At 40.1% G+C, this 23,629-nt stretch overlaps 2 protein-coding genes across 3 annotated transcripts in view; one reads left to right on the forward strand and one right to left on the reverse strand.

Moving 5' to 3' along the window:
- LOC124166762 overlaps positions 1-23,629 on the reverse strand; it is a 372,777-nt gene that overhangs the window by 283,916 nt on the left and 65,232 nt on the right. The window lies entirely within an intron of this gene.
- The window catches only part of LOC124157348, a 64,685-nt gene continuing 64,592 nt past the window's right edge, over positions 23,537-23,629 (forward strand). Inside the window, exon 1 of the mRNA XM_046532037.1 lies at positions 23,537-23,620. Within this exon, the coding sequence (XP_046387993.1) occupies positions 23,598-23,620 (23 nt within the window). The 5' untranslated portion in view covers positions 23,537-23,597. The remainder of the gene's footprint in view (positions 23,621-23,629) is intronic.

Below are 23,629 nucleotides of genomic sequence, written 5' to 3' on the forward strand. Positions count from 1 at the left end.
CTGCTGCTAAAAAGCTCTTAAAAATTTTAAGGCGTCAGAAAAGATTAAAAATCGGGGTGATAAGATCATAGAAGGTAGTAAACGAACTGATGAGCTGCGTGCCTTTGCGTAATAGGGTTATCCAAGTCAAATTGGATTGAATATTATGCTTATTGATGAACAAAGCAAGGAAACGAGCAATCAATGTGATGCTACGAGGAAATTGCATGTTTTTTTGTAATATGGATATCGTGTACGGAATATTTTTGGAAATTTAGGAATATCTTGGGACAAAATATCAAGTAAGTGGATACCATAGTCCCTCAATTATTCCGGGCATTTTCATCGCATTGCTTTTGCTGGTGACAAGAGTTCCGTCAACGGAGCAATCAAAGAGCAGCACCCACGCATAATAGAACGTCAAATGCCAGCAAAAATTACCTCTAACCTGAAGACGCCTACAGGGACGTAAGCGAAACCGATGTCAGCAGCAAAAACAACGCGGTTAAGTACTCGGAAGAATGGAGCAGTTATCGTCACAACGACTTTGGAAACCTTCGCAGTGGTTTCATTGGATGCAGACTAAATTCTGACCAGTCCCCTTGATACACTTATTAATTCAATTGATAAATATCCCTTCACCCCAACAGAGAGGAGATAAGGTTTTATTCTAATTTTAATGAAGTTCCCTAGCATTTATGCATTCAAGTTTACGCCCGAGAGGGCTTTAAAAAAATCGAGGGGCTGCAGGAAGAAGAATTGCAAAGTAAGAACGCCCGAAGGATTATGGAGTCTGATGAGGGCAGCAGAGGGTTGGCTCTTCATAATTCGAGATAAGGAGAACATCTGCACCATCAGCCGTCACAAAATTGAATGACGAATGTAATGAAGGGTAATATAAGATTATAGCAGCAAGTTCACGAACGAATTTGATGTTTGTTGCCGAATGGAATACCACTCTAACAACATTTATTCAAATATTAGGGCAAGTTAATGTGGTGGGTAATTTTACCCCCGTATGTATTAACCCTTGGGGTTTCATGAATGTAACTTGTTAAAATACAAAGTTGAATCACTTTCGGAGATAATAGTGACCAAAGTGAGAACACTACTGGAGTGACTAGCACAAAGATATGATTTCATCACACATCTTGGCTAATGCGGGCTCTTTATATACGCTTTTTGCAAACCACCACTGCCATTTTTATCGCTTCTGTTTAGACGCGGAAAGCCATTTTTCACGCTCCAATCACCTGCTAGTTAACTAGAGAGATTTTCACTAGAAGTATTTATGGAGTATTACATGAGAACTAGGTTTCATTTTTGCTTGTTATTTCTGCACTAATTCGAACCAAAGATGAAAAATTCCGCAGTAATGTTCTTTCCCGATGACATAGCCATCCGGTCTAGGATGAATGACCAATTCCTGCGGTGGAGAACGGATATTCACGCAAGGTCGATTCCTCCGCATGGGAACGCCTATGCATCACTATGAATAGTAAATAAGTAGACGGTGCGGCAAGGAAAGGCATTATGGTAATCCAGGCAAAAAGTGGGGGCATTATATGAAGAAAAAAAAGGAGTTATATCTCTCCAGGATCTACTGCGTGCGGCGATTCACGAACTCGGCAGAAAGTTCCGTACCGCGGGTGCGGGCGATGATACGTAACGCGGATCCCAAGTCCTTGTGTTTTTAAAAAGTGCCCACCAAAAACGACTCTTTGATTTCGCTCGATGGTGCGGAAGGAATGGGTGAACCGCCGTGGAGAGGGAAATAAATATGACTACAAACTTGGTCGTACAAAGTCGGGACGGGCGATATTGCGGGGACGACCGACGCAACGGGAGAGAAGAGGCTGCCTTTAGTGGTGAGACGAAATCTTTCCAACTTATCTTCGTCCTCCTCCTTCCCCCGTAGCCGGGGAAACTTTCCAAGCCTTGACACCCCTTGTTCAAGTTAGCCCGGGCTCTCTCCCCTCTCCCTCTGCTCACCTTCCTCCGCGCAGTTCTGGGGCCCGAAGTTGAAATTGAATGAATTCGGATTATTTGGTTCCTTCTCGCTCGGAGGGCCGTATCAGGGGTGTGGGGGAGGATTTTTGGGTGGGCGAAGGTGAAAACACCTGGGAAGAGAGTGCGGGAAGAGGATCCAGGGATGCTGGGAGTTAAGGCCAATTCACATTTAGCATAACTTGGGGGAACTGATAAGGAGACATCTCAACTTATCGCACGAATCAAATCAAGAGCGCTAACAAAGCGCCACGCGGAAAGGAGTTAACGTGGGGGATGGCTCAGCTCCATCTCCGAAATTATGTCGAGTTCATTCCTTCTCCCCGGAAGTATAACTGAATTTGAAGAGGCATAAACTAAAAAAAACAAGGGACTCTGAATAATTATTGTACTGATGAATTCTACAATCATCAATTTATCATCATCATCACTGGTCAGCTATCGTAGGATTAGTTTGACGTGGTTCTTCACTCAATGCTCCCATCAGCAAATATTTTCACACCTACTCATTTCTTGTAATCCTTTTTACCTGATCCATATATTTCATTCAAGGTCTTCCTTTACCGTTCTTGCCATCTACCTGTCCCTCGACCTTAGTCTTCATCAGGCCATCATGTCTCAATATATGACCTATAAGGTTGTTCAACATTCTTATCACGGTTTTCATGAAGCTTCTCCTCAATCCCCCTCTTCTTAGGACTTCCTCATTAGTAACTCGGCCCATTTGATCCTAAATTATCAAGTACGTAAAAAAATTTATTTTTTCGTGGAACCGTTATTATTTTTTCTTCAAGATAATTTTATCAACTATACGGAAGAAAAATAACTAAATTTGGCAAAAAAGAATGAATAGCAGTTACATCGGACAGGCTGATCATGCATTGAACATAAAAATATTATTTTATAAGGTTTGATAGAAATGAAAATGAAAAAGTAGGAGCAATTCCCACAATTTTACATTTATTAACACTACCGGTTTCGCTTTTCAGCATCATCAGGTACCTGGGGGTACCTGAGGGTGCCTGATGATGCTGAAAAGCGAAACCGGTAGTATTAATAAATGTAAAATTGTGGGAATTGCTCCTGCTTTTTCATTTTTATTATGTCACGTTTCCACTCCATCTCGCCTGAAACCTCAGACTATATTTGATAGAAATGATGGAAAGCTCTGAATCCTAGACATAAGTGTACCCTCATTCTTACTATTTATTGTGGTCATGTATTTATCCTAGTTTTTTTTGTCACCGGCTATTAAATACAGCTTACTACATACGGAGTGAGGGAAAAAATTTAAAATTCTTGAAAAATAAACGTTGAAAATTCTATTTCCGCCTATGTTTCTTTTTTTATCTTTATAAATTCAATTCTAGTGTTCGTTACATCTCTCCACTGTTATGGCTCATCGCATAGGATTTGCATATATTAGATATTTTCTCACTTACCTAGCTTACCCCGATCGGTGACTAATGCTACAATGCCCGCGGATACGCGCTTTTTATTTAAAGCCGGGGACAAATCGTGAAATGTAATTGCACCAAACACTGTTACTAGGGAAGACAAATTTCCCTTACCATTGGATTTACAACAAAGTGCACGGAAAAATCATGAATAAAATAAGGAAAATGTAATATATCCTACTTTGGATTTAGGAAGCGTCGAAAATATTTCTCGCGCTCATTGAGGTTAAATAAAGGTGACGTCCGCACAAGAAAAGTGTTACCTATCGGAAATATTGTAATGAGTGCGTGGGATAGAATTTTTTATTTTTCTCATTGGTGATACTTTGAGAATATTGGAGCATATTACAATATTAGTTTTGTTTCAAAAAGTAAAACAAGCCGTCATGTAAACCAAGGGAATATAGAAAAATTAGTTTTGATTTTGTTATACCCTCTCACTCATCGTGCGCCTCGGGGAGAGTTCAATCAGACTAGCGGGGTTACCTTACAATATCCCCTTTGCGAAAATTCAACGAAACTCTTCATTTCAGAATATTTATTTATCAAAAGTCCAAGAACAGCAACCAAAGACATAACTAAACAGTACGAATTAATTAAAAACCATCCTTTCATATAGATAAAAACTTTCACTGAGAGAAAGAAAAAAAATATTGGAAAATACGTAAATATTCCAAGGAATTTGGCAATCAGAGTGCACAGCTATTTTTACGAGAATACGCAATGAACTCGAGAGAGAACATCCGAAAAAATAGCCGACAAATATTTGCTCACAAATTATTCCGGTGTTTGCCTCGAGGGAGCATTTCCGCGGGAGGCAGAAATCACTTCAAAAAGAATCATAGAGGTTTTATTTAAAACAAAGCCGCCACACGTGTGAAGCACTGATTTTTGAAAGATAAAATTTGAGCCTCTTTTCATGGTCATGATAGCCATTTCTCAGTATCAAATATTCATTGCATAAATTAAACGCATCAAAACCACAAAGGGAAATGACCTTCGGATTTTGGTGGCAAAAATGAATAATTCATGCCACATAGAAAGGCTACTGAGTTCATGAAAAATTTAATCATATAAGCACGAGAAACTTTGAGGATTGGGAACTTTTCATTAAAAAAGGCGACTAGTTTAGTTCCATCAAACTTTTTGGTTTGGTATTAAAAAAAACAAAATTTTAATTAAAGCTGTTGTAAGTACATAGTATTGTTCACATAAAGTGACGTAGTATTTCTCAAAATTAAGGCGTTACAATCGAGTTCATTTCAACCCGACGAGAAAAATACGGCAAAATGATAATTACGGTGGTTGGAGAAAAATTGGAAGAGTTAATTAAATTCGTCATAAAATGTTGCAGTGTCGGAAGAAAATATTCTGACGAAATTAATTCAGCAAATCGCAGCATACTAATGCTTTCTCATGTGATGATTATCTCCTTACTTCTAGACTTCTATTCTCAGCTCTAACGTATCTGCGAAGGCGCAACCAAAATTGCGTCGTGTAAAGCGGTTAATTGCTAGAACACATGCGAGAATGCGTAGATGCGAGACGGCAAAATAGCCCCTGTTCTAATTTCGTTCACGCATTCGCGCAATTCCACGCCATTTGAGAAATTAATGCAGCTCTAACCTGCGCAATTTCGTGCCCCGTGTAAAACGGCCTTAAGAAAGCCCAATCTTCGCCTGTGCTATTCCACTGACTATTTCTTTCTTGGCTCGTCTGTCGTTGGTAATTCGGCTTCCTATGTAACAAAACTCTTTCACCTTACGAGGTAACAGGAGAAAAAAATTCACTGCAACCCCTCTTTGAAGGCCTGAGGGAGTGCGAGTCCGAATGTTTCAGGAGAGGGAAGTTACACGTACACCACCACCTCCAGGAGGAGGAGGGGTCGAACGAACGGCAGCGGGCGAAAGGGACGGTCCTGGCCGATTTTTTTCCCCCTAGAGCGTGCGGGGAAGGGCCCAGGCTGATGGATGGGCGAAGCGAGGAAGGTTTTGGTAATGGGAGTGAGGAAGTGTGGTAGGGAGCGAGACACATGGTTTTGCCCCCGACTCCCAAGATATTCATCAATTAATACTGACGAGGGGGAAGGACACGCGGGAAGGGAATTCGGTGGGCCGCCCGACTCGACAGCGTTCCGCTCCGTGTACGCGGTCGCCTGAAAAGCCGGCTAATGGGGCACACAATGCCGGCGTCACGAAAAACTCGGGACGCCTCTGAAAGAGAATTGGGAGTGTGGCGACGGAGGTGGGCGTCAAAAAGTTATTACCGCTTGGACTACTCAGAATGGTGCAGGCTGCGTCATCGCGGGGAATCAGATTAATATTTGAAAAATAAATACGGCAATAGTTTATATTATAGTTTCGTAAATTTCACCAACGGATGAAGTTCGCCATACCCGTGCGCGTGACTGCGTACTAAGTCACTTGTTCCTGCAGTGCTCCGTAAATTTCGCTGAAAGGGACGCAAAACCAACTTGGTGCCTTTTTGTCAGAGCTATTGTGGGGGAAGATATCTTTTTTTTCAATTTAAGTTAAAAAGGGGGTTGGGAATCATAGATATATTTGAAAAATAAACATAGCTATAGTGTACACTATAATTTCGTCGAAAGGGGCGCCCAGCCTACTTGTTGCTAGAGCTATTGTGGGATACCAGACTTTTTTTAAAAAAAAAGCTAAGTTACTATGCTGCCATATTAATCTCTGCCCAAGTCCGCGATACACTTTAAAAATTGAAAAATTTACTAAATTTGACTCAAAAAATTAACGAAAATACGAATAATAATACGTAATATAGTTAAATCCTCCTAACATTTTTGCATAGAAACTTCTCTGAAGACCTCCAACAATTCGACTCAATATTTATTTATCAGCATGTAACCAGGGGATAAATCTTTGCCACGGCCTTTATAGTCTTTAATATATAAAATGTCAAATACTACATGCAAATGTAACTTTACTAGTGATAATATCTTACACTTATTCTCTCAGTTTACAATTTTTTATGATTCGAGGTTAGGAATAGCCCTTGAAATAACTAGCCTTAATTATTAAGGCGGTTATGACTCCCAAATTTTGGGCGATAAATACATTGATTCCTAACTTTACAATACCATGGATAAATAATTTGTTGATAGATTTTTTTATATTAAATTAGTAAAATATTTAGACAGCATTTTATTCATTCTCTGTGTAACAATACCTTGTCCACACATAATATGACAAATGGTGGAGTACTTCGCCTCTTCGGCCGCGGCCCTCAGGATGTTAAAATTGACGTAAATGGTGGCCCCGTATAATTTCAAGCTTATTCGATTTGCCAATCTGTTGCAATGTCTACAGCGTCGTTATCAGAGTCACATGACAACAATGAACAATAAATTAACAGCGTTTAGAGTCATTTTCCGCTTGAATCATTATTTACGTCGGGTTTAAGAGAAATAAACTCATCATTAGGCAGAGGCTGAAAAGTTGGAACCTGGCGATAATGTAGTTACGTCGGAACACGTTGTGATGAATTAATTCAAGTGGAAAATTAGTACAGGCTCTAGAAATTTATTATGGATTGATCTGCAGCTACTTATGGACCGAAATCATCAATTAAAATTTAATTCCATAACAATACACCACTAAGAATGACGCCATAGTCGTCGAAATCGTCCATGTTAATTAGATAAATGAGGATCGAGGTCACACCCGCAGACCCGATGACATTGTATTATTCATAAAAGCGCGCTATATTTGACCCAAAAATTCTAGTTTGGCAAAACACCCGTCTCTTTCAAAACTGGACGCTCACTAAAATATTAATCGGCACAAAAAATTGTCGCCATCGCAGTCATATAGCCCATCTGTTACGCATTCGTTCGCCGTGCAAAAAAGGCGATTAGATACTGAATGATCCAATTTTTCGGAAAAATTTAAAAGAACCCATAAAATATTTCCTGATCTATTGACCTTCCAATATAAAAATTATTAAAAAAGTGGCACGCGCGTTGGCATGTATTTCTTCACATGGCGGTGTAATTTTTATACAATTTGAGTCTTGCATATTGCAGGATATCTTTATTCCAAGCGAGAGTATTACCGCGGTTATTGCAGTCACTGAAAATTAGTTGTGTATTATTTCGAGAAATGCATGGAACGATAGTTTACTTTCTCCAAAGAAAAGCAAGATTCGCCAATTCAAAGTTGCATTTGTAGGTTGGTTAAATTGGTGCCAGCCAAAGGGCTGAAGAATCAAGTCAGAGTGGACAGAAAGTCGGGGTTAATTACAGTATTCTAATGGCTAAAAACTTCTTTCTAGTACTTTATCGACTCATAATATGAGTCAGTTACTTGTCTTGAAAAGCTTTTTAAGTGGTACTTGAGTCGATTTGGGCTTGAGAGAAAAATTCTGACTTACGTATTTGAAGCCAGCTCCATTGCTTGGAATCCTTTCTGTATCTCAAAAGAAGAGTTCGGCTGCCTGGGTCGATCTGGTTTCAATTTAACTCGGACGAAATCTAGGTGAGATTTCATCTCATGAGATATTAACATAAGGTATTAAAAAAAAGGCTTCCGTAAATTTAGAAATAGTATTCTGTATTAAAATAACCACATTTTTTCCAAATGCAGCTTTGCGCGTCAAAAAAGGTAAATTCCTTGAAAATGAAATGAATGAATATAGGTATTATAATAATGGTTATTATATTTGTTAATCAAAATCCCAATTATTGGTCATTATGGGTCTCGTTCCTCATAACTTGAGGAACATACGGGAGAAAGAAAAGAAAAGATCTCGTAGTTCATATTTTTCACCAAATAATGATGCAGTTATGGATATATCGCATGAGGGAGGGCATGCTAAAAGAAAACATGCACGTGCCATATCTTTCCTCGCTCCATCTGTTATTCGGCAATTTAAAAACATGGCAAATGACCTCATTTCACTTGTATCTCGTTGGCATCGTCGTGGAAGTGATCGGCGATTCAATTAATTTTTCAAGCGTCCGAAAACCCCTCGTGGACGCCGGCTGTTGTGTCCCCTCTTCCTAAAACCCTTCATCCACCCTTCCAACCAGGGTCTTGCAGTGGTTAGGCAATCGCCGCTCTCACTACGCAAGGGGGTGGCGCGCAAAAGGAAGACCGGTGGTTTTATGGGGTTCGGGGTATGGGGTTTTTCGGACCAAGGGAAGGCCGAGAGATAGAGGAGATTAATTAGAGTGAATGGGGGAGGAAAAGGGATTTTGGTCAGGGAGGGAGGGAGGAGGTGAAAAAAGGGTTCGAAATGGGATTGGAGGGAAAGGGACAGGATAGTAGTAAGGGCTGCGACACAACCGATGCGATGCTAAGCGACGAGGACTTGCCTCGCATGGGTTCGATAGCTCGATTCGTGGAAAATATAGTCGGTGGTTTAGATCAGGGCCAGAACTTGGAGATTTTTCGAGGGGGGAAAAGATCAGTTAGCCTCCTCCCTCTCCTGATCCCCCCTCGTTCCCTTTCCCACCACTAAAATATTATACATCCGTGCCTATGTTATTTTTTGAGATGCGGTGGTTGAATATACACACAGTATGTTTGATATTAAGAAGTTTTACTAATATTATTGCTTACGATATAGGTTTTAATGATTATTGATAAACAATTAATCCAGAAAAATGAAATAACTTTTAAAAATAAACTTTTCATTAAAATTTTGCTGCCCTATGAAATCTGCCGCCCGGGGCACGTGCCCCCCCTTCCACGCCTTAGTTCCGGGACTGGGTTATATCACGGACGATATTCTGCGATGGCGAAGCTCAATGATGACGACATGAATAAGCATCACTATTTCAATAATGGATCGATTGTCAATTTCATATCAGAATTTATAAATTGAAATCGAAAATCAGTAAACACCGAAAACTGCAGACCATCTATGACGATAGTTTCTGTATGTCTGTAAAGGTATGGCTGCTTGAAATCGGTGACCTTCACCTGTTCCAAAATAAGTGCAGGCGCACGAGAAACTGGATCCTTGACTACAGCCTGACGAGTAATAATGTTCACTCCAATGCGCAAGTTTTCAAGGATTTGTTTCTGCTTTAATTATCATTTTTGTTACTGGCTACAAGATAAGTTAAAACAATACAAAAAAATCTTCTGCTTCAATTGAGGAAGGCTGTAGACTATGGACGCAAATAGATTATTATTTTATATTCATGGCCATTTGCAATACAGGTCAATCATTTGATAACTTTCATCGATATAGGACCCCATCTATTACTTTAAGCCAATTTGTACGGTAAATATTAATCATCTCGCGAGACCACGCTCTATCGCTCAATCTAGCGCGTGATCGCTGCGATCGTACTTTTAAATGTAGCCTAGCACACTATGCTAAGCAACAACGCAGCAAAACTGTAACCCTCTTTGCTGGATGGGAAATATGGTTGAATTCCAATGCCATAATTCTGGAGTAGAGAATGAAAAAGCAGAAAATAGTAAGAATGATCCCAGTGTTATAGATTTTGGGTATAAATAATTTGAATTCATAAATATTATATTAATATTTAGAAATCTAATGACGAACACGTCTTCCGGAAATAAAAAAATCACTACTATCCCTTAAAATGCGCTAGAAATGCAACAAAAAAATGATAGTATTTCTGAAAGTAAAATTAAATTAGGAAGTTAAAGGACACACACACAGTTTCCGGCATGATTCGGTGGAAATCTTTGATACTTAGCATGATGTAAAGTGCTTATCTACGTCCCCACTGTTTTATTTCAACCGACACAGGTTTTGTACATACATAGTGCCTGTTTTCAAGGTTCAGATAAATATCTTCCATGTTTAACAGTTGATGTCTGACTTTGTAAATTACATTATAAGCCGAAAGCTGGGTCAGGTGAAATGAGTGTGAAAATAGACAAGTACTTTCATTATATCAAATAAATTAGGAGGATTTATAATTTTGGATATAATAATAATACTGTATATTAAGAAAAATAATCAATTCAGAATCGCCTATTAGACATTTACTATATTTATAGTAAGCATTTGGTTGTACTCCATGTGGGTTGGGTGTGGGTATGTGGGTGTGGGTATGGAGAAGAATGGAGAAGGTGAAATGGATGGAGAGGAAAAGGAACGACGAAGTGCTGGATATGGTTGGCGAGGAGAGGCAGCTTTTAGATGAGGTACGGAGGAGGCAGAATGTATGGATGGAGCGAGTACTTAGCGGGGAGGGGATGTAGAAAATGGTGTTAGAGGGTAGAATGTTAGGGAAACAAGGGAGAGGAAGGAAAAGAATAGGACTTTTAGATATATTGAAAGGGAGTAGGCCTTACAGTGAATTGAAGAAGGCAGCGCTGGAAGGAAAGGAAGGCTCCCAGATCACTTCTTTAGTACTCCATGGAAACCTACCTTAATCGGTAGAATACTGTAATAATAATAGTAAGCATTTAAGGTATTCCAGGCGTCAAATATAAGTAGACGATAGTAAGTAAACTCGTTGGGCACCGCTGAGAGAAATGTTTTGGGGGGAGATAGCGTAGTGATCATAGTCTCTCTCGTGGCATCGCATCGGGAATGTGGCGGCCTTAAAGAGATTTGTGGGAGGACATGCGATATGTGGGTGGAGGGGAGGGTCAAGGGAATTGGGGTGGGGGAGGAACAGACAGGGTCGCGTGGAGCGGACCCTATAGAAGGGACCGGCCGGGGTAAAAACTCGAGGATACCCCAGTTTGAGGGCTCCTGTTTTTTTTTCTACCCCTCTCCACCCCCCGTCCTGGGTACGCAAAACCCCTTTTGCTCCATTCATATCTCCTGGAAGGAGGGAAAGTGAGTGACTGAGTCTGTGTAAAAGGGTTCAGGGTTAGGTTGATGGGGGTGGAGGGAAAGATAGTGGCACCGAGGGCATGTTGGGGGTCAAAAGGGTTCCCTTATATAAGGTTCCTTCCTCTCCGAACCCTTAATATGTAATAAAAAACATACCCATCGAGAGTAGAATCTGAAAATGTGCCGCGGTGGGTAGTCAGGGGTTCTTCCGTAGGCTTTCTTCGATTGGAGCGAAGAGAGATCGTCGTTCTCTGAGAAGGCAATAAAAGTGAGCTATAGGGAAAGCGAGAGCCGTTTGATGACCCCTAGAGCAATACATTTGAGTAATCCCAGGAGGAAGGATATGCTTCAAGGGGAAAATATTGCGGGAATAGACGATCTGGAGCGGGAGTAAGCATTATCCTCTCAAGCTCATCCGGGGTGAATGCAAATGCTCCCACGCACGAGAGTAAACGATATATAGATGATGAATAACAGGATCTGGTCGTGTTCCCTTAAAGGGTTACTCTTACTTAAGGATTATTCCTTACTCTTGGCCAATTGAAAAAGGGGATCGGGTTGATGTGGTGGCTGGAGTGTTGGCTTCCCACTCCGTGGGCTCGGCTTCAAATCCCGGCGGTGGCAGAGAATTTTAAGATACTGACCGATCCCTGCTTGAATGCTGTGTGGAGGACATTTCAAGCGCAACACTCCGTCCGTGGGATTAGACGTTAGGCAGTGCTTCCCTGGCCGCCCTTCGTTTGGAGTAGGCTAATGCCGGTGACAGTTTTCCCTCCTCCCATCCTTCTCATTTCCTTCTCTCATACCGCAAATGACCTCAGCTGTCGGTCGCCTCCTCCAAATACTATACTTACCACCAATTGAAAATTTTGGGATGATAACGCGTTGCTCTGTGCTGCTGCTTGAGGGTTTTCACGATAACCAAATAATTGACGAAAGATTTTATGCTTACCCGGGGAAAAAATGCAGAACTTCTTCTCGGTTTGTCAACAAGGTGAATGGCCCCATCTCCGACGTTTCGGTAGCTCACTTTACCACCGTCTTCACGGGTGGAGAGAAGAGTAATAGTGCCATACACCCGGTCGACATCCCGAGAAGAATTGATGCAAATGTCCAGTAGTTATTGTTCATGTTGGGTAAATGGAAGTTTAGAATTTGTGGATCCATCAAAGATGGCATGAATCCTTACATTTTCTATTTTTGTCGTAAAGGTTCCGGCTGCAATGTCGCCAGTGGCGATGTTATATTCGTTTTAAGTATGATTTATCCATTTGAACCAAAAACCTATGATTAAACCACCCAAGTGATCCAGAGTCGCTCAGTAGGCCCAGTAAGTCAAATGTCCGAGATAAGATTATCCGATCTGTCTAATTTCCACCGTGGAAATTGAAGCTAATGCGATGGAAATTCAATCACTATACAGTGGATTCAGGGAGAAGATACATTTTGATATAACCATTAGTGCTTCCTAAACGAAATAAAATAGCAGCGACAAAAGGTTTTGATAAATTAAAAGAAATTTTTTGATAAATTAAAAGAAATTTTAATAGAAAACAATCATATTTGATGATCGGCAGTAGAAAGGTAGGGCGATAAAATGTGTCGTGTGAGAGCTTGCGGAATCGAGAAAATAGTTTCCCGTTGGTGGCGCTATGAAGACGTCCCAGATAAATGAACTCCTAGATATTTTATTATATGCTTATTGTTAGAATGGAAGTAACGGTTTAAATTTTAAGGTATAATACTCTACTAGAACTCGAGACCTAAAGGTGAATACCCTGTGCTAAGAAAGGCATAGCACAACTTTTCCCCAGGTTTTATGAAGATATTTGAGTCAAAACGATATTTATTCTAAAATCCGATCAGATTTTAAAACTTCGGAAAATCGGATCGGATATTAATAAAAATATATATAATATCGGATCTCAAAAAAATAAGGAAAAAGTATACGAGGTAAAAAAGTAGTTCGTTCAAGTGCCTCGCAAGTTTAACAATACCTCAACGAGGAACCGTATGGACCCCAACTCTTCCAAAATGTCGGGCACGACGTAAACTTTTTACGTGCGAAAAACCCTCGAAAGAGCTTTTTCTTCTTCCCCCGACCCACCATAAGTGCTGCACTAATTCAGAAACTTTTTCTTAAGGTTAATAGTAGGTCGTAAATTGCCGGACGATAAATACACCCCCCTTCCCTCTCTTTTGCCCTCCATGAGTATGTGATATAAGGCTTTTGCACTCACCGTCACATCCCATTTAGATGAAAAATGAGGGTGGGAACCGGAGGAAAAGATTGCTACGTAACAAAAGAGATCGTATAAGTGAGACTCGGAAACTTTAAAAACGTCCATAAGAGTTAAGAAGATGGATAGGAGACGATTTTTTTATTTTTCCCCTTACTCGGACGAAAAAAAATATATGTATAAAAAATCCTTGCGAAATATTTTTTTTCTGCGCGCCTATAAGGTTATATTGAGGTCAAGACGAAGAGCGAATCGAACAAATGGGCGAGCGAGTTGGAGTGAAAGTTTCCACGGAGAAAGTTAGTTCGGGAGGAGCTCTCCCTTCCTACGGTGTGATCGACCACACCCCCCCTCAGCATCCCGGCATACTAAGAGTGACTGAACGGGGAGAGAAGATGCCGAGAAAACAATCTGCCAAAGAGATAACGCGCTGATATCCCGACCGGAATGAATGACGATGTCGTCGTACCTCCGTCGAAAACCGTTGACTTAACGAGATCTGAACTTGGTGTACTTTAACGGGTGGGCTGGGGAGTTTGGCGGTGGAAGGTAGGGAGGTTGGGAGGTCTCGATCCATCGCGGTCGCGATAAGAACGCAATTTGCGGAGGAAATGGGCTTTCGGGAGAGGAGGAGCTTTTGGGGGGGAAAAGGAATAGTGAGAGAGGTTACGTGGGGCAGGGCCAACTTTGAGGAGACATTTAAGTTGGACGAACACAAGAATTGTCGCCAGAAAATACGCCCCGGGAACTTTGGTCGGAATCGAGGGAAAATGGCGAGTGTTTTCGCGATAGAGGGAAACGGTTACGTGTACCACCTATTTGGGAAAGTCCCTCCAATCACGACAAGCTAACGTGCATTCATGTGTATATATCCCAATGTTGAAATTCTTGGTGATTGTGATCTGATTCCGCCGTCCTTTTTGGCGATTACGGGAAAGGAATTGCCTAGGAATAAAAATAAACTGCCTCAACCTCCTCCGGAAACACGTCTGAATTGGTAGAATAAGGTTTTTTCGTTGCGGCAATGTCAAGTACCAACTTTAAATCCATTGTGATTGTATTGGTTTTTAACTTTATTTGATTTGGAATCGTTGGGTAGTGTCCCCCTGTTCACAGAGGAATAGCTTTTATTTATATGTTATAATTAACATATTACACATGAGCGATTATCTGAGCCATAACAATACGAATTTAATCTATTAAAAACTTGCTATTGGTATTCCTAGCCTTTGAAAACTCTGAATGAAGCATGGGATAATATAGCTTAAAAGAAGCTTAAAGTACTCTATGAAAATTTTTTACAGCATAGCTTTGGGTGATTGAATCATGGTTATCATGAAAAAAATTTGAAATAGTGCAATTTTTCCTTTAAAAAGAAAGTAACTACAAAGCAAAAATATCCTATTGCGACTTTATTTGGGACACATGGATCGATAACAAGGGAGAAGGATTTTTAAATTTCTTTAGAGTATATGCTATAGCATAGCTTTAGTATGATTACAGTATATCCGTCTCCAATTGTGGTATTGGTTCAAGAATTTAATTATCATCACATCGATTTGAATGCTTTCCCTTCGGAGGTTACGACGCGGAGTCAGCGTCTTTCACTCACCGCTACCATTTAGTTTAACTTTTATTCTCCATCTGCATCGATTTGCATGCATTAAAAATGGATATTTTAGCCAGTAATTCTTTGAAATAACTCATTCCAATGACGTTTGGTTAAGCTGGATGGCTAGGGTGATATAGGAATCTTAGATGGTGGACCACAAGGGATCCTCACTACATAGCTATATTATGAGAGGAGGAGAACTCCACGCTTACAGTTTCATCCATTGTCACAGGGGCATTTCCACGGAACTGCCGATGAAAAGGTGACTGAAACTCGAATTTCAGTTGCTACACGTCCGCGGCCGAGTGGTGAGCATTGTCCGGGGGACAGCGCCTCAATGTGCGTACTCGTTAATGGGTGCCCTTCTGAGGGGCGTTGTGCACCTGCCTCGGACCGAGCAACTCGCCGCAGAAACCAGTTCCACGGCAACGTCTCTCTCTCCCTCCTTTCCCTTTGGCACTCGGTCAAAAGGGCACGCGAAAGCGGCGAGGACTACCCGGCTGCGAACGCAGGATATCGAATTGCTTTCTTGCGGCGCAAGGTTTATTCAACCACGTCTCGATCGACAGATTAGCTCCGGTTTGTGTGCTGAATAAATTTGCGGCATCAAGCTTCAAGGTCATCCGTAACTATGTTTGCTAATTCTCTTGAAGTAATTTCAGAGATAAAAACAAGGCAGAGGCTGTGATCAACGGAAAACGGCAACGTTTTTTATCTTCTTGTGTCCGAGCAGTATAATTGGCGTTCGTAACAGCAGCCGCGGACCACTATTATAGCGGTATGTGAATATAGCCCTAATCTTTAGGATGTGTGAACAATGATTAAGGTGATTTTGAATTCCATTTTTTCACGCCTAAGCGTTAAACTGCAGTATTGGGGACTATAATTACATTACATTGAGGACTATTATACGTAAGAATGATTCAAATAAATAAATCGCATCCAAATGTTAATTCACTAGATCTAGCTCAATATTGTTAAATTTATTTGATGAAGCTACATCTTGTGAAAGCATAGCGGAATAAAAAAACCTATTAAGAAGTTTTAATTATATTTTTTCCTCTCTCACTACTCCATGGAGAAACTCGAATCCGTAACGCCTCATATTTTTCGCCATGATTACCACATAAATCAGGTTGCAGAGTACAAGGAAATGTATTTATCTCTTTAAAGACTACGTTTCTATCGTGTATGAAGGATAAATTTATAGCACCGGGTTACCGTGAAAAAATCCATGAATCCCATTAATCATAGATAACGCAAGAGGAATTAACTAATTACAAGAAAATAATTCGTTTTCGTTCATGCCTCGCCGGTCACCTTCAAGTGAAAGAAAAAGGAAGAGAACAGTATAATTGCTTAAGGATTGAGAGCAAAAATTATCTTTCCAGACACGATGCAAAGACTGCAATTAATCTCGCTCCTTGAAAAGGAAATTATATGGACTGAACCTCTGATTCGGTCTGAACAACCACTCCAGCCCGATTGCGAAACCTTCGGGTGCGAATTTCTGAAAAGGTCGGCTTCTGTGCCTTGGACAACATTCGCAGCTGGACGGAGGTGGAACTGAGGGATTGGAGTGTTTAAATACATGTTCGGGAAGAGTGTTGGGACGAGGTTGCGTAAGCCGCCGATGTCAAGATGCCTTTGTCTAAAGAGGCATTGCGGAGAGGGCTCCGACGCCGGGATTACCCGGCGTCGGAGCTGCTGAGTGTGGCCCCCGGAGCAAGACGATGGAAAACACGAATTTAACACACCTGAAAACGATCTTCTATATTATTTCTACTGCATAGATACCTTTTTCTCAACTTATACGCAACCAAACTCTACAAATGAGGTACCAAAATGAACAGAATTTATCAAAGAACATGCGACGGCATATCTTACTTCCTAGATATTGCTATTGTTTCCTAAAATTGGTTTTTAAATAAATAATTAAAAAAAACGGTAAATATTCCTGACGTTAACGGCGCACAAATTGATACATTTGTTCATTTCCAACAATATATCGCATTCTTTAAATAACTTTTATCAAAATACGGCTGATTCCACATTCAAGTCTCCTGTTGATACGTAAGCATGAGTCATCATGTGCGTTTAACAGAGGATAGTGTAATTACTTCCAATGTTGTGTTTAAAGAGGTCCTCTGACCTCAATTTGTACATGAACATTCCAATTAAATTTGTACATAAGACCCTGCCTTTTTTTTCTACATTTTAAAATTAGAAACGCGCTTATCCCTCTGTGGACCTATATTGAAAAGAGCAGGGGAAGTCCGCTGGGAGCGGGCGCATCACGCTCGTAATACATATCTTTCTGTAGGTTTCAGAGGTTTACAGTTTACACTATTTTTTCTATTATTAAATTTTTGTAACAGCTCATTTCAGCCCAAGGAGAGATTAGAGCAATAACATAATCATGATTTTCTTCGTGAGGAGAAAATTCATCCCTGAAGAAATCTTTTTCATCTAAAATTTCACTTAAAAGCTCTACAGGCCGTTTTACACGGGACACGTACTTGCACAATCTGACGTGTATACGAAGGCGCAGCCAAAATTTCGTCGTGTAAAGCGGTGAATTGCTTGAACGCTTGCGAGAATCCGTGTACATGAGATGGAAAAATAGCCCCTGTTCTAATTTCGTTCATGCATTCGCGCAATTCCACGCCATTTTAGAAATTAATGCAGTTCTAACCTTCGCAATTCTGTCCCCCATGTAAAACGGCCTTAACTATTTATTCATTCCTGAACTACTATTATAGTCTATATATATTTCTCTTAGATTTCTAAATAGGGTTGCCACCTTACGATGTAAAAACTGGCATCGTCCTATTCCACGACTGGGCAAGGAATTAATGACAGATAGAAAACACAGTTAATTGGCATTCTGATGAGGAAAATTTGTTTCATATTGTAAGAGTCTCACCGAACCAGGTCTGAACTTATATACAACATTTGAAGTCGTAACGAGGCAACAAATTACCAATAAAAGGGTCATTTACCACAATTTGATGAGCCCATCCTGAAGGAATAAAAATTTCAGTTTCCTTTTTCCTCCAGTTTTCTTGGTGCTAGGAACATCGATTCTCCAACATCAGAGCTATAGAGTATGGCCTGGAGCAAGAAGATAGAAATAATTGGTAAAGATGACTATATAATAGCTTAAAATGGCGTACACACCTTAAGGTTGATATTCTGAGGTTTTCACTAGTTTTTTATCTTGAAATTGTCTTCGCTGAGCATTTCACAGCCCATATCAGTCAAAGGACAGATCATAACAGCTATGTCGATCTGCTTTCCTTCGCGAAGAAAGGATTACATCGTGGAGGAAATTAATCTCTGATGGAGGTATGCATGTAATTCACTTTTGATTTAAGATGAAAGCTATAATAATTTCTGCATTCCAGAGCAATCGTACCATCATACATTTCTCCATAATTTCAAGGTGCAAGGCTTCACAAGTGTGCAGCACTATATCAAGCCCTGTAATAGTTCAAAGTGTGTTCCAAGGAGAATATTTAGAGTCTGACAATTTGTACGACTGGAGCTCTTAACGACGGCAGTGATGTAGTACTCGTGGTCGTGGTAAAACCCGTAAAACCTGTATCTCCTCGAGAGACGAACGATAAGAAAAGCAGGCATACAACCGTGTCAATGGGATCTACTTTCAACTATTGGGCAATGATTATTTAACATTCTCTTTTTCTTTCACTTGAGTAGACTCAGTTTTGAGTGAAAATGACTTGATTCCATACACCCGATGAGAGTATATGTCCCTCAAGGTAAAGAAAACTCTTATTCTGTCACCCTTGGTTGTTGATCTCTGCACGAAGTTTCTTCATGTATCGCTGTACAAAACTCTTGAAGAAAATATCCGTTTATATGCTGTAGTTAGCCCTGTTATACTCTAAGACCTACGTAACGATATGGGACAGTTAAAACGTGATCCAATTTCCTCCAACATATGTCTATGGTCAGGGCCGGGATTAGATAAAAAGAGGCCCTATGCTATTACACTTATGAGGCCCTTTCACCTCCCACTTTTAAGTTTGTAAACTACATGAGAGGTAATAAAATACACCATCACTGTGATATACATCAATATGCTTTATGGAACGTGTTGTGATCGGTACAAACCTTTATAAAAAAATAATTTTTCTCAATTTTCAGCAGAGAGTAACTTTAACTTTGCAAACAAGTTGAATGTAGCCCCTCTTGATCTAGATGTTCTAGGCTGAAGCCTAGTTAGACTATCGGAAATTCCGGCGCTACCCATGGTGTGAAAGGTCACTTGATGACGGTAGATATTTAGGTTAAAATCTATTAAATACGTATTAATTCATCAACGCATAGTCTAAACTAATCATCCATGTGAATGAACGGTCCGATTCTTATTTCTGTAAAATTTCCAGATTTTTTCACCCACCCAGGATTTTTTTCCGAAGCAGCGCTTAAGTCCCACGCCCCTCTGCATTCCGGGTGAACAAGAAAATGTGCCCCGATTGTCTCCCATCCCCTATAAACTCTCTCTTTTTCACCCTCATTGAACCTTAAACTCGTTCCGCCTCCTCCCTCCTATTTCACTCGCCCATCCGGGGTGGACTCCCTTGATGACCTCCACTTCCTCTCCGCGTCTCAAGACAATGAGAGGTCGTGCGGGGTAATGTGATAATTCAGACGTTGGACACAACGGAAGATCAAAACGATGGGAACAATATAGACGAGACACTCGAACACCTAGAGATCATCAACCAGGGATTCACATTAGCTTCGTAGGCGGACATCTACAGAGGTAAATGAGAGGTTTGTGTCGTCATTGTATTACGACGGTGATTCACATTAAATGACCAACGCCAGCATTCCATCAACCCGCGGCGAAATGCTGTACATCTACATCTACATAATACCCTGCGAGCCACCTCAAGGGTGTTTGGCAGGGGGTTATCAATCACCAGCATGCAGCATGCAATTGAATTCCAACATGCAAACCACACAGTACCAAAAACTTCACGCATACTAACAAATTATACTACTATATGCTGTTAGAAATAATAATAAAATTAAGAAAAATGCATTAAGTTTTACAGAGGTTAGTTGGCTACACCTTAAGTCATGCAATCTATTTATGAGTTCTATCGCTGCCGTTATAATCTCTTATTGATCGTGGAAAAAATGACATTCTGAATCTGTCTGTTCTACAATATATCTCTCTTATTTTATTTATATGATCTGATCTTCCGTAGTATGTTGGCGTCCTTAAGATATGGTTAACTTCGTCAGAAAATACACTGCTTTTGAATTTATCTAAAAGGTTTAGTCCATTTTTCAATCTACGGTCTGACAGAGATTCCCATTAGATGGCTGTATTGTACAGCCTCTCGATGAGGTGTAGGAAGAAGGGGTATGGTACCAAGGGACCCAGGTTTTCGTATGGAATGGAACACTTTTGGGTGTTCCACTATAAAATTTACCGCTGTATTAAGAAATATATTAGTAAGAACTCTATTTCTTAAAGCTTAAATAGCAACGCTTGCTAACGTCGACTCTCAAGTGTACCTAGATCAAATGATAATTTTTAATATCAATTCCCCGAGCAGCTGAAAGGGGATATATTCCAACGCGGGTCGCGTGTAAATATATCTAGTGTTCTTAGCAACAGTTAATAAGTTCTCATTTTTTGCATCCCACAATTCATATTATAAAAAGGAAAACTATGAAACCATAATTTACGCAATGATTATTCAAAATAGCGACAACTTGAGTATAAAATTTTACTTCCACAACCTAGTACAGTTTCTCTAAAAAGGGATTCAGAAATGGAGGAAAGTAATTCAGTTGTAGCCGGTTGTAGTCGGTGTAAATTGCTGTCTCTTCGGGGGTAATAGGGTCGTTGACTCAGACCAGATATCGATAAGTATGAAAATATATCTTTCATATTTCAAATCAAATTTCAAAATAAAAAATGCGAAGGCTACTACCCAATTTTTTATTTGGTGACGTCATTATAGTTTTGGCTCATTAACTCGTTCCTTGAGACCTGAACCTTGTCGGTAAGAATCGCTCAATAGACTGTTACTGATAACATACCACGGAATATGGATGGGCGATGTCGAGGAGTAGTGAGAGTGAGGTGAGACGGCCAGCTCGGCAAGAGTCAGTGATGCCATCAACTTTTACTTAGAATGGGTTAAGGCTGTCGATTTTTTGTCACGAAAAGATAGAGAAGTAGACGACGGGTAGAGGATTGAAAAAATAAGGGTACTCTTGGTTATAAAACTTTATCATAAGCGAATATGTGTAATCGCAGGCACCTCAGTAAAAGCCGTTTTACACAGGGCACGTCATTGCGCAATCTGACGTTGGTACGATGGCGCAGTCAATATTGCGCCGTGCTAAGCAGTGAATTGCTACAAGACATGCGAGAATACATGGACGTGAGATGGAAAAATAGCCCCTGCTTCAATTCCGCGCTCGCATTCTCGCAATTTCAACAAATGTCTCCAGTGCTAACGTTCGCAATGACGTGCTAAGTGTAAAAAAGTCTTAAGAAATGGCTGTGCGATGCAAGCCCCGATCAGTGAGCAGCCAACTCTCCGTAGTGGTAAAGTTTCGTTGTTGAAAAACTCGCTCAATCACAGATATGACCAAAAGCGTTTCACGCAGAGAACACTAGGAACTGAAGAGAAGGCTGATGGCACCATGGGGAATTACCTTGGGGCGAGCGAGACTAGGAGCCGAAGAAGAAAACTCGTGGCGCAAGAGGTATTTTCTTGCTGATGGGAACCAGCGTTTTTATCTTCCACGAGAAGAGACTATTAGGTCAGCATTGCGTTCAAGTCGTAAAGGTCGACAGTCCTTTTCCGCGATCAACGTAGCGATTTTAGAAACTGGCCGCTTGAGTAGCTTCATTCCACGAATGTTGATCGGCAGGACTCGAAAACTCGCATTGCTTGTTTGTCCTGAAACGTGGGTTTCTTCGAACCACAAATATGAATCCGTACAAACATTAAGATTTAAAGACTAAATGTGCTAGAATTTTATGTGAATATTCTTGCTAGTCATTGTACAATGCCACAGCATAATTATTTGCGTTCATCGGTATCTTCGGGTACAGTATATCATTTATTAGGATTCATTTTAGAAAATACTTTGTAATATTCAACAGTATATTTATTATTTAACCAACGCGTTAAACGTTCTACTGCTTTGCAGGAATTGAATCCTTGTGTAAAACAGGGTCACTTCTACAAACAACTTGTGGTATCAGGAACAGTCATCTTTCCAAAACAATGATTCAGTTCCATGATGATGCAGTGAAGCGCTTAAAAGAGTGGTTTTGGTGATAAAAACATTTCAGAATAAAAATAAAATAAAAAAGATAAAAAACACGCTTTTTAAAAACACAGTATTAAATGGACCAAGAAGTGAAAACAAGCTTTTGATTATTTCGAGAATGAAGCACGGGTGCTGATTAGGTGTATTAGAAATGATTGTAGAAAAGCCTAAGATTGAGTATTGGTATTTTTTACTGTTATTTTGAACTGGTATTTTATGCCGTTTGTTTGGAAAATGCTAATTTTAAAAATATTTTTTAGTTTGTTTTCATTTTTTTCTCTTCTGGTTAGAATATAAATCTGAATTTTATATTAATTTTTAAATCCATTTTGATATTATTTTCATAATTTTATTTTATAAAAGTGAGGCCTTTAACCCATATTTTACCAGCGTGTATTTAAACACACGCCAAGTACGCGGAAATTAAAAAAATAATTTCTAGCCACTCTTGAGAGGTAACCATTTTCTAATTACTTTGACTCATTCTTTGAAACTTCTGAAGGCTCATTACATCTTGTATTACAGCCTACTATCCCCAGGTTGGCCAACATTGAAAAAAAATATTAACCCTGCATGTGTAAATTGAAAGGCAAACTGTTTAACCTTCATCTTCTTGAGAACACCAGATGCGAACATAAAACTTTTCCTGCCTTTATACATTCGAATGTTGAGGAAACATGATGTTAGTAAAGTATTTCCCGTGAAGATAATTGAAACACTTCAATGAAAGCGCAAACTTTGTGTGTGTTTAAACACACGGTGGGATAAACCGCTACTCTTCCCTAAACCAATTATGGTATTGCCTTACATTGTTGAGCTGTCTGTAAACGTCTCAGATGAGTTGATATTTGCTCACAATGTATTTCAAAATCATTGTAACTCGATGCCTGAGATAATTATGAGGTTGAAGAGCTAAAATATAATCCATATACTTAGTTTGAGATTCTCGCTAAAATGTAACTCTTGCTCCTCATGGCTAGACACTATATATATAAAGGATCGACCCAAGGGTACCTGCCATTGCGATTTGCAAGCTTGGCAGCTGTAGACCAAGTGTTCGTAAGTTCTGTGCTTCGCAGTTGCCCAAAAAATTCCTTAAGTTTAAATTATTTTAGCTCATCCATTTGTTAGCTGTGCATCACAGTGGATCCTGAGTACACCTTCGCAATGTCGACAAACAACAGAAAACGGTAAGAATT

This window comes from Ischnura elegans, chromosome 1 (genome assembly GCF_921293095.1).
Source record: "Ischnura elegans chromosome 1, ioIscEleg1.1, whole genome shotgun sequence".
NCBI lineage: Eukaryota > Metazoa > Arthropoda > Insecta > Odonata > Coenagrionidae > Ischnura > Ischnura elegans.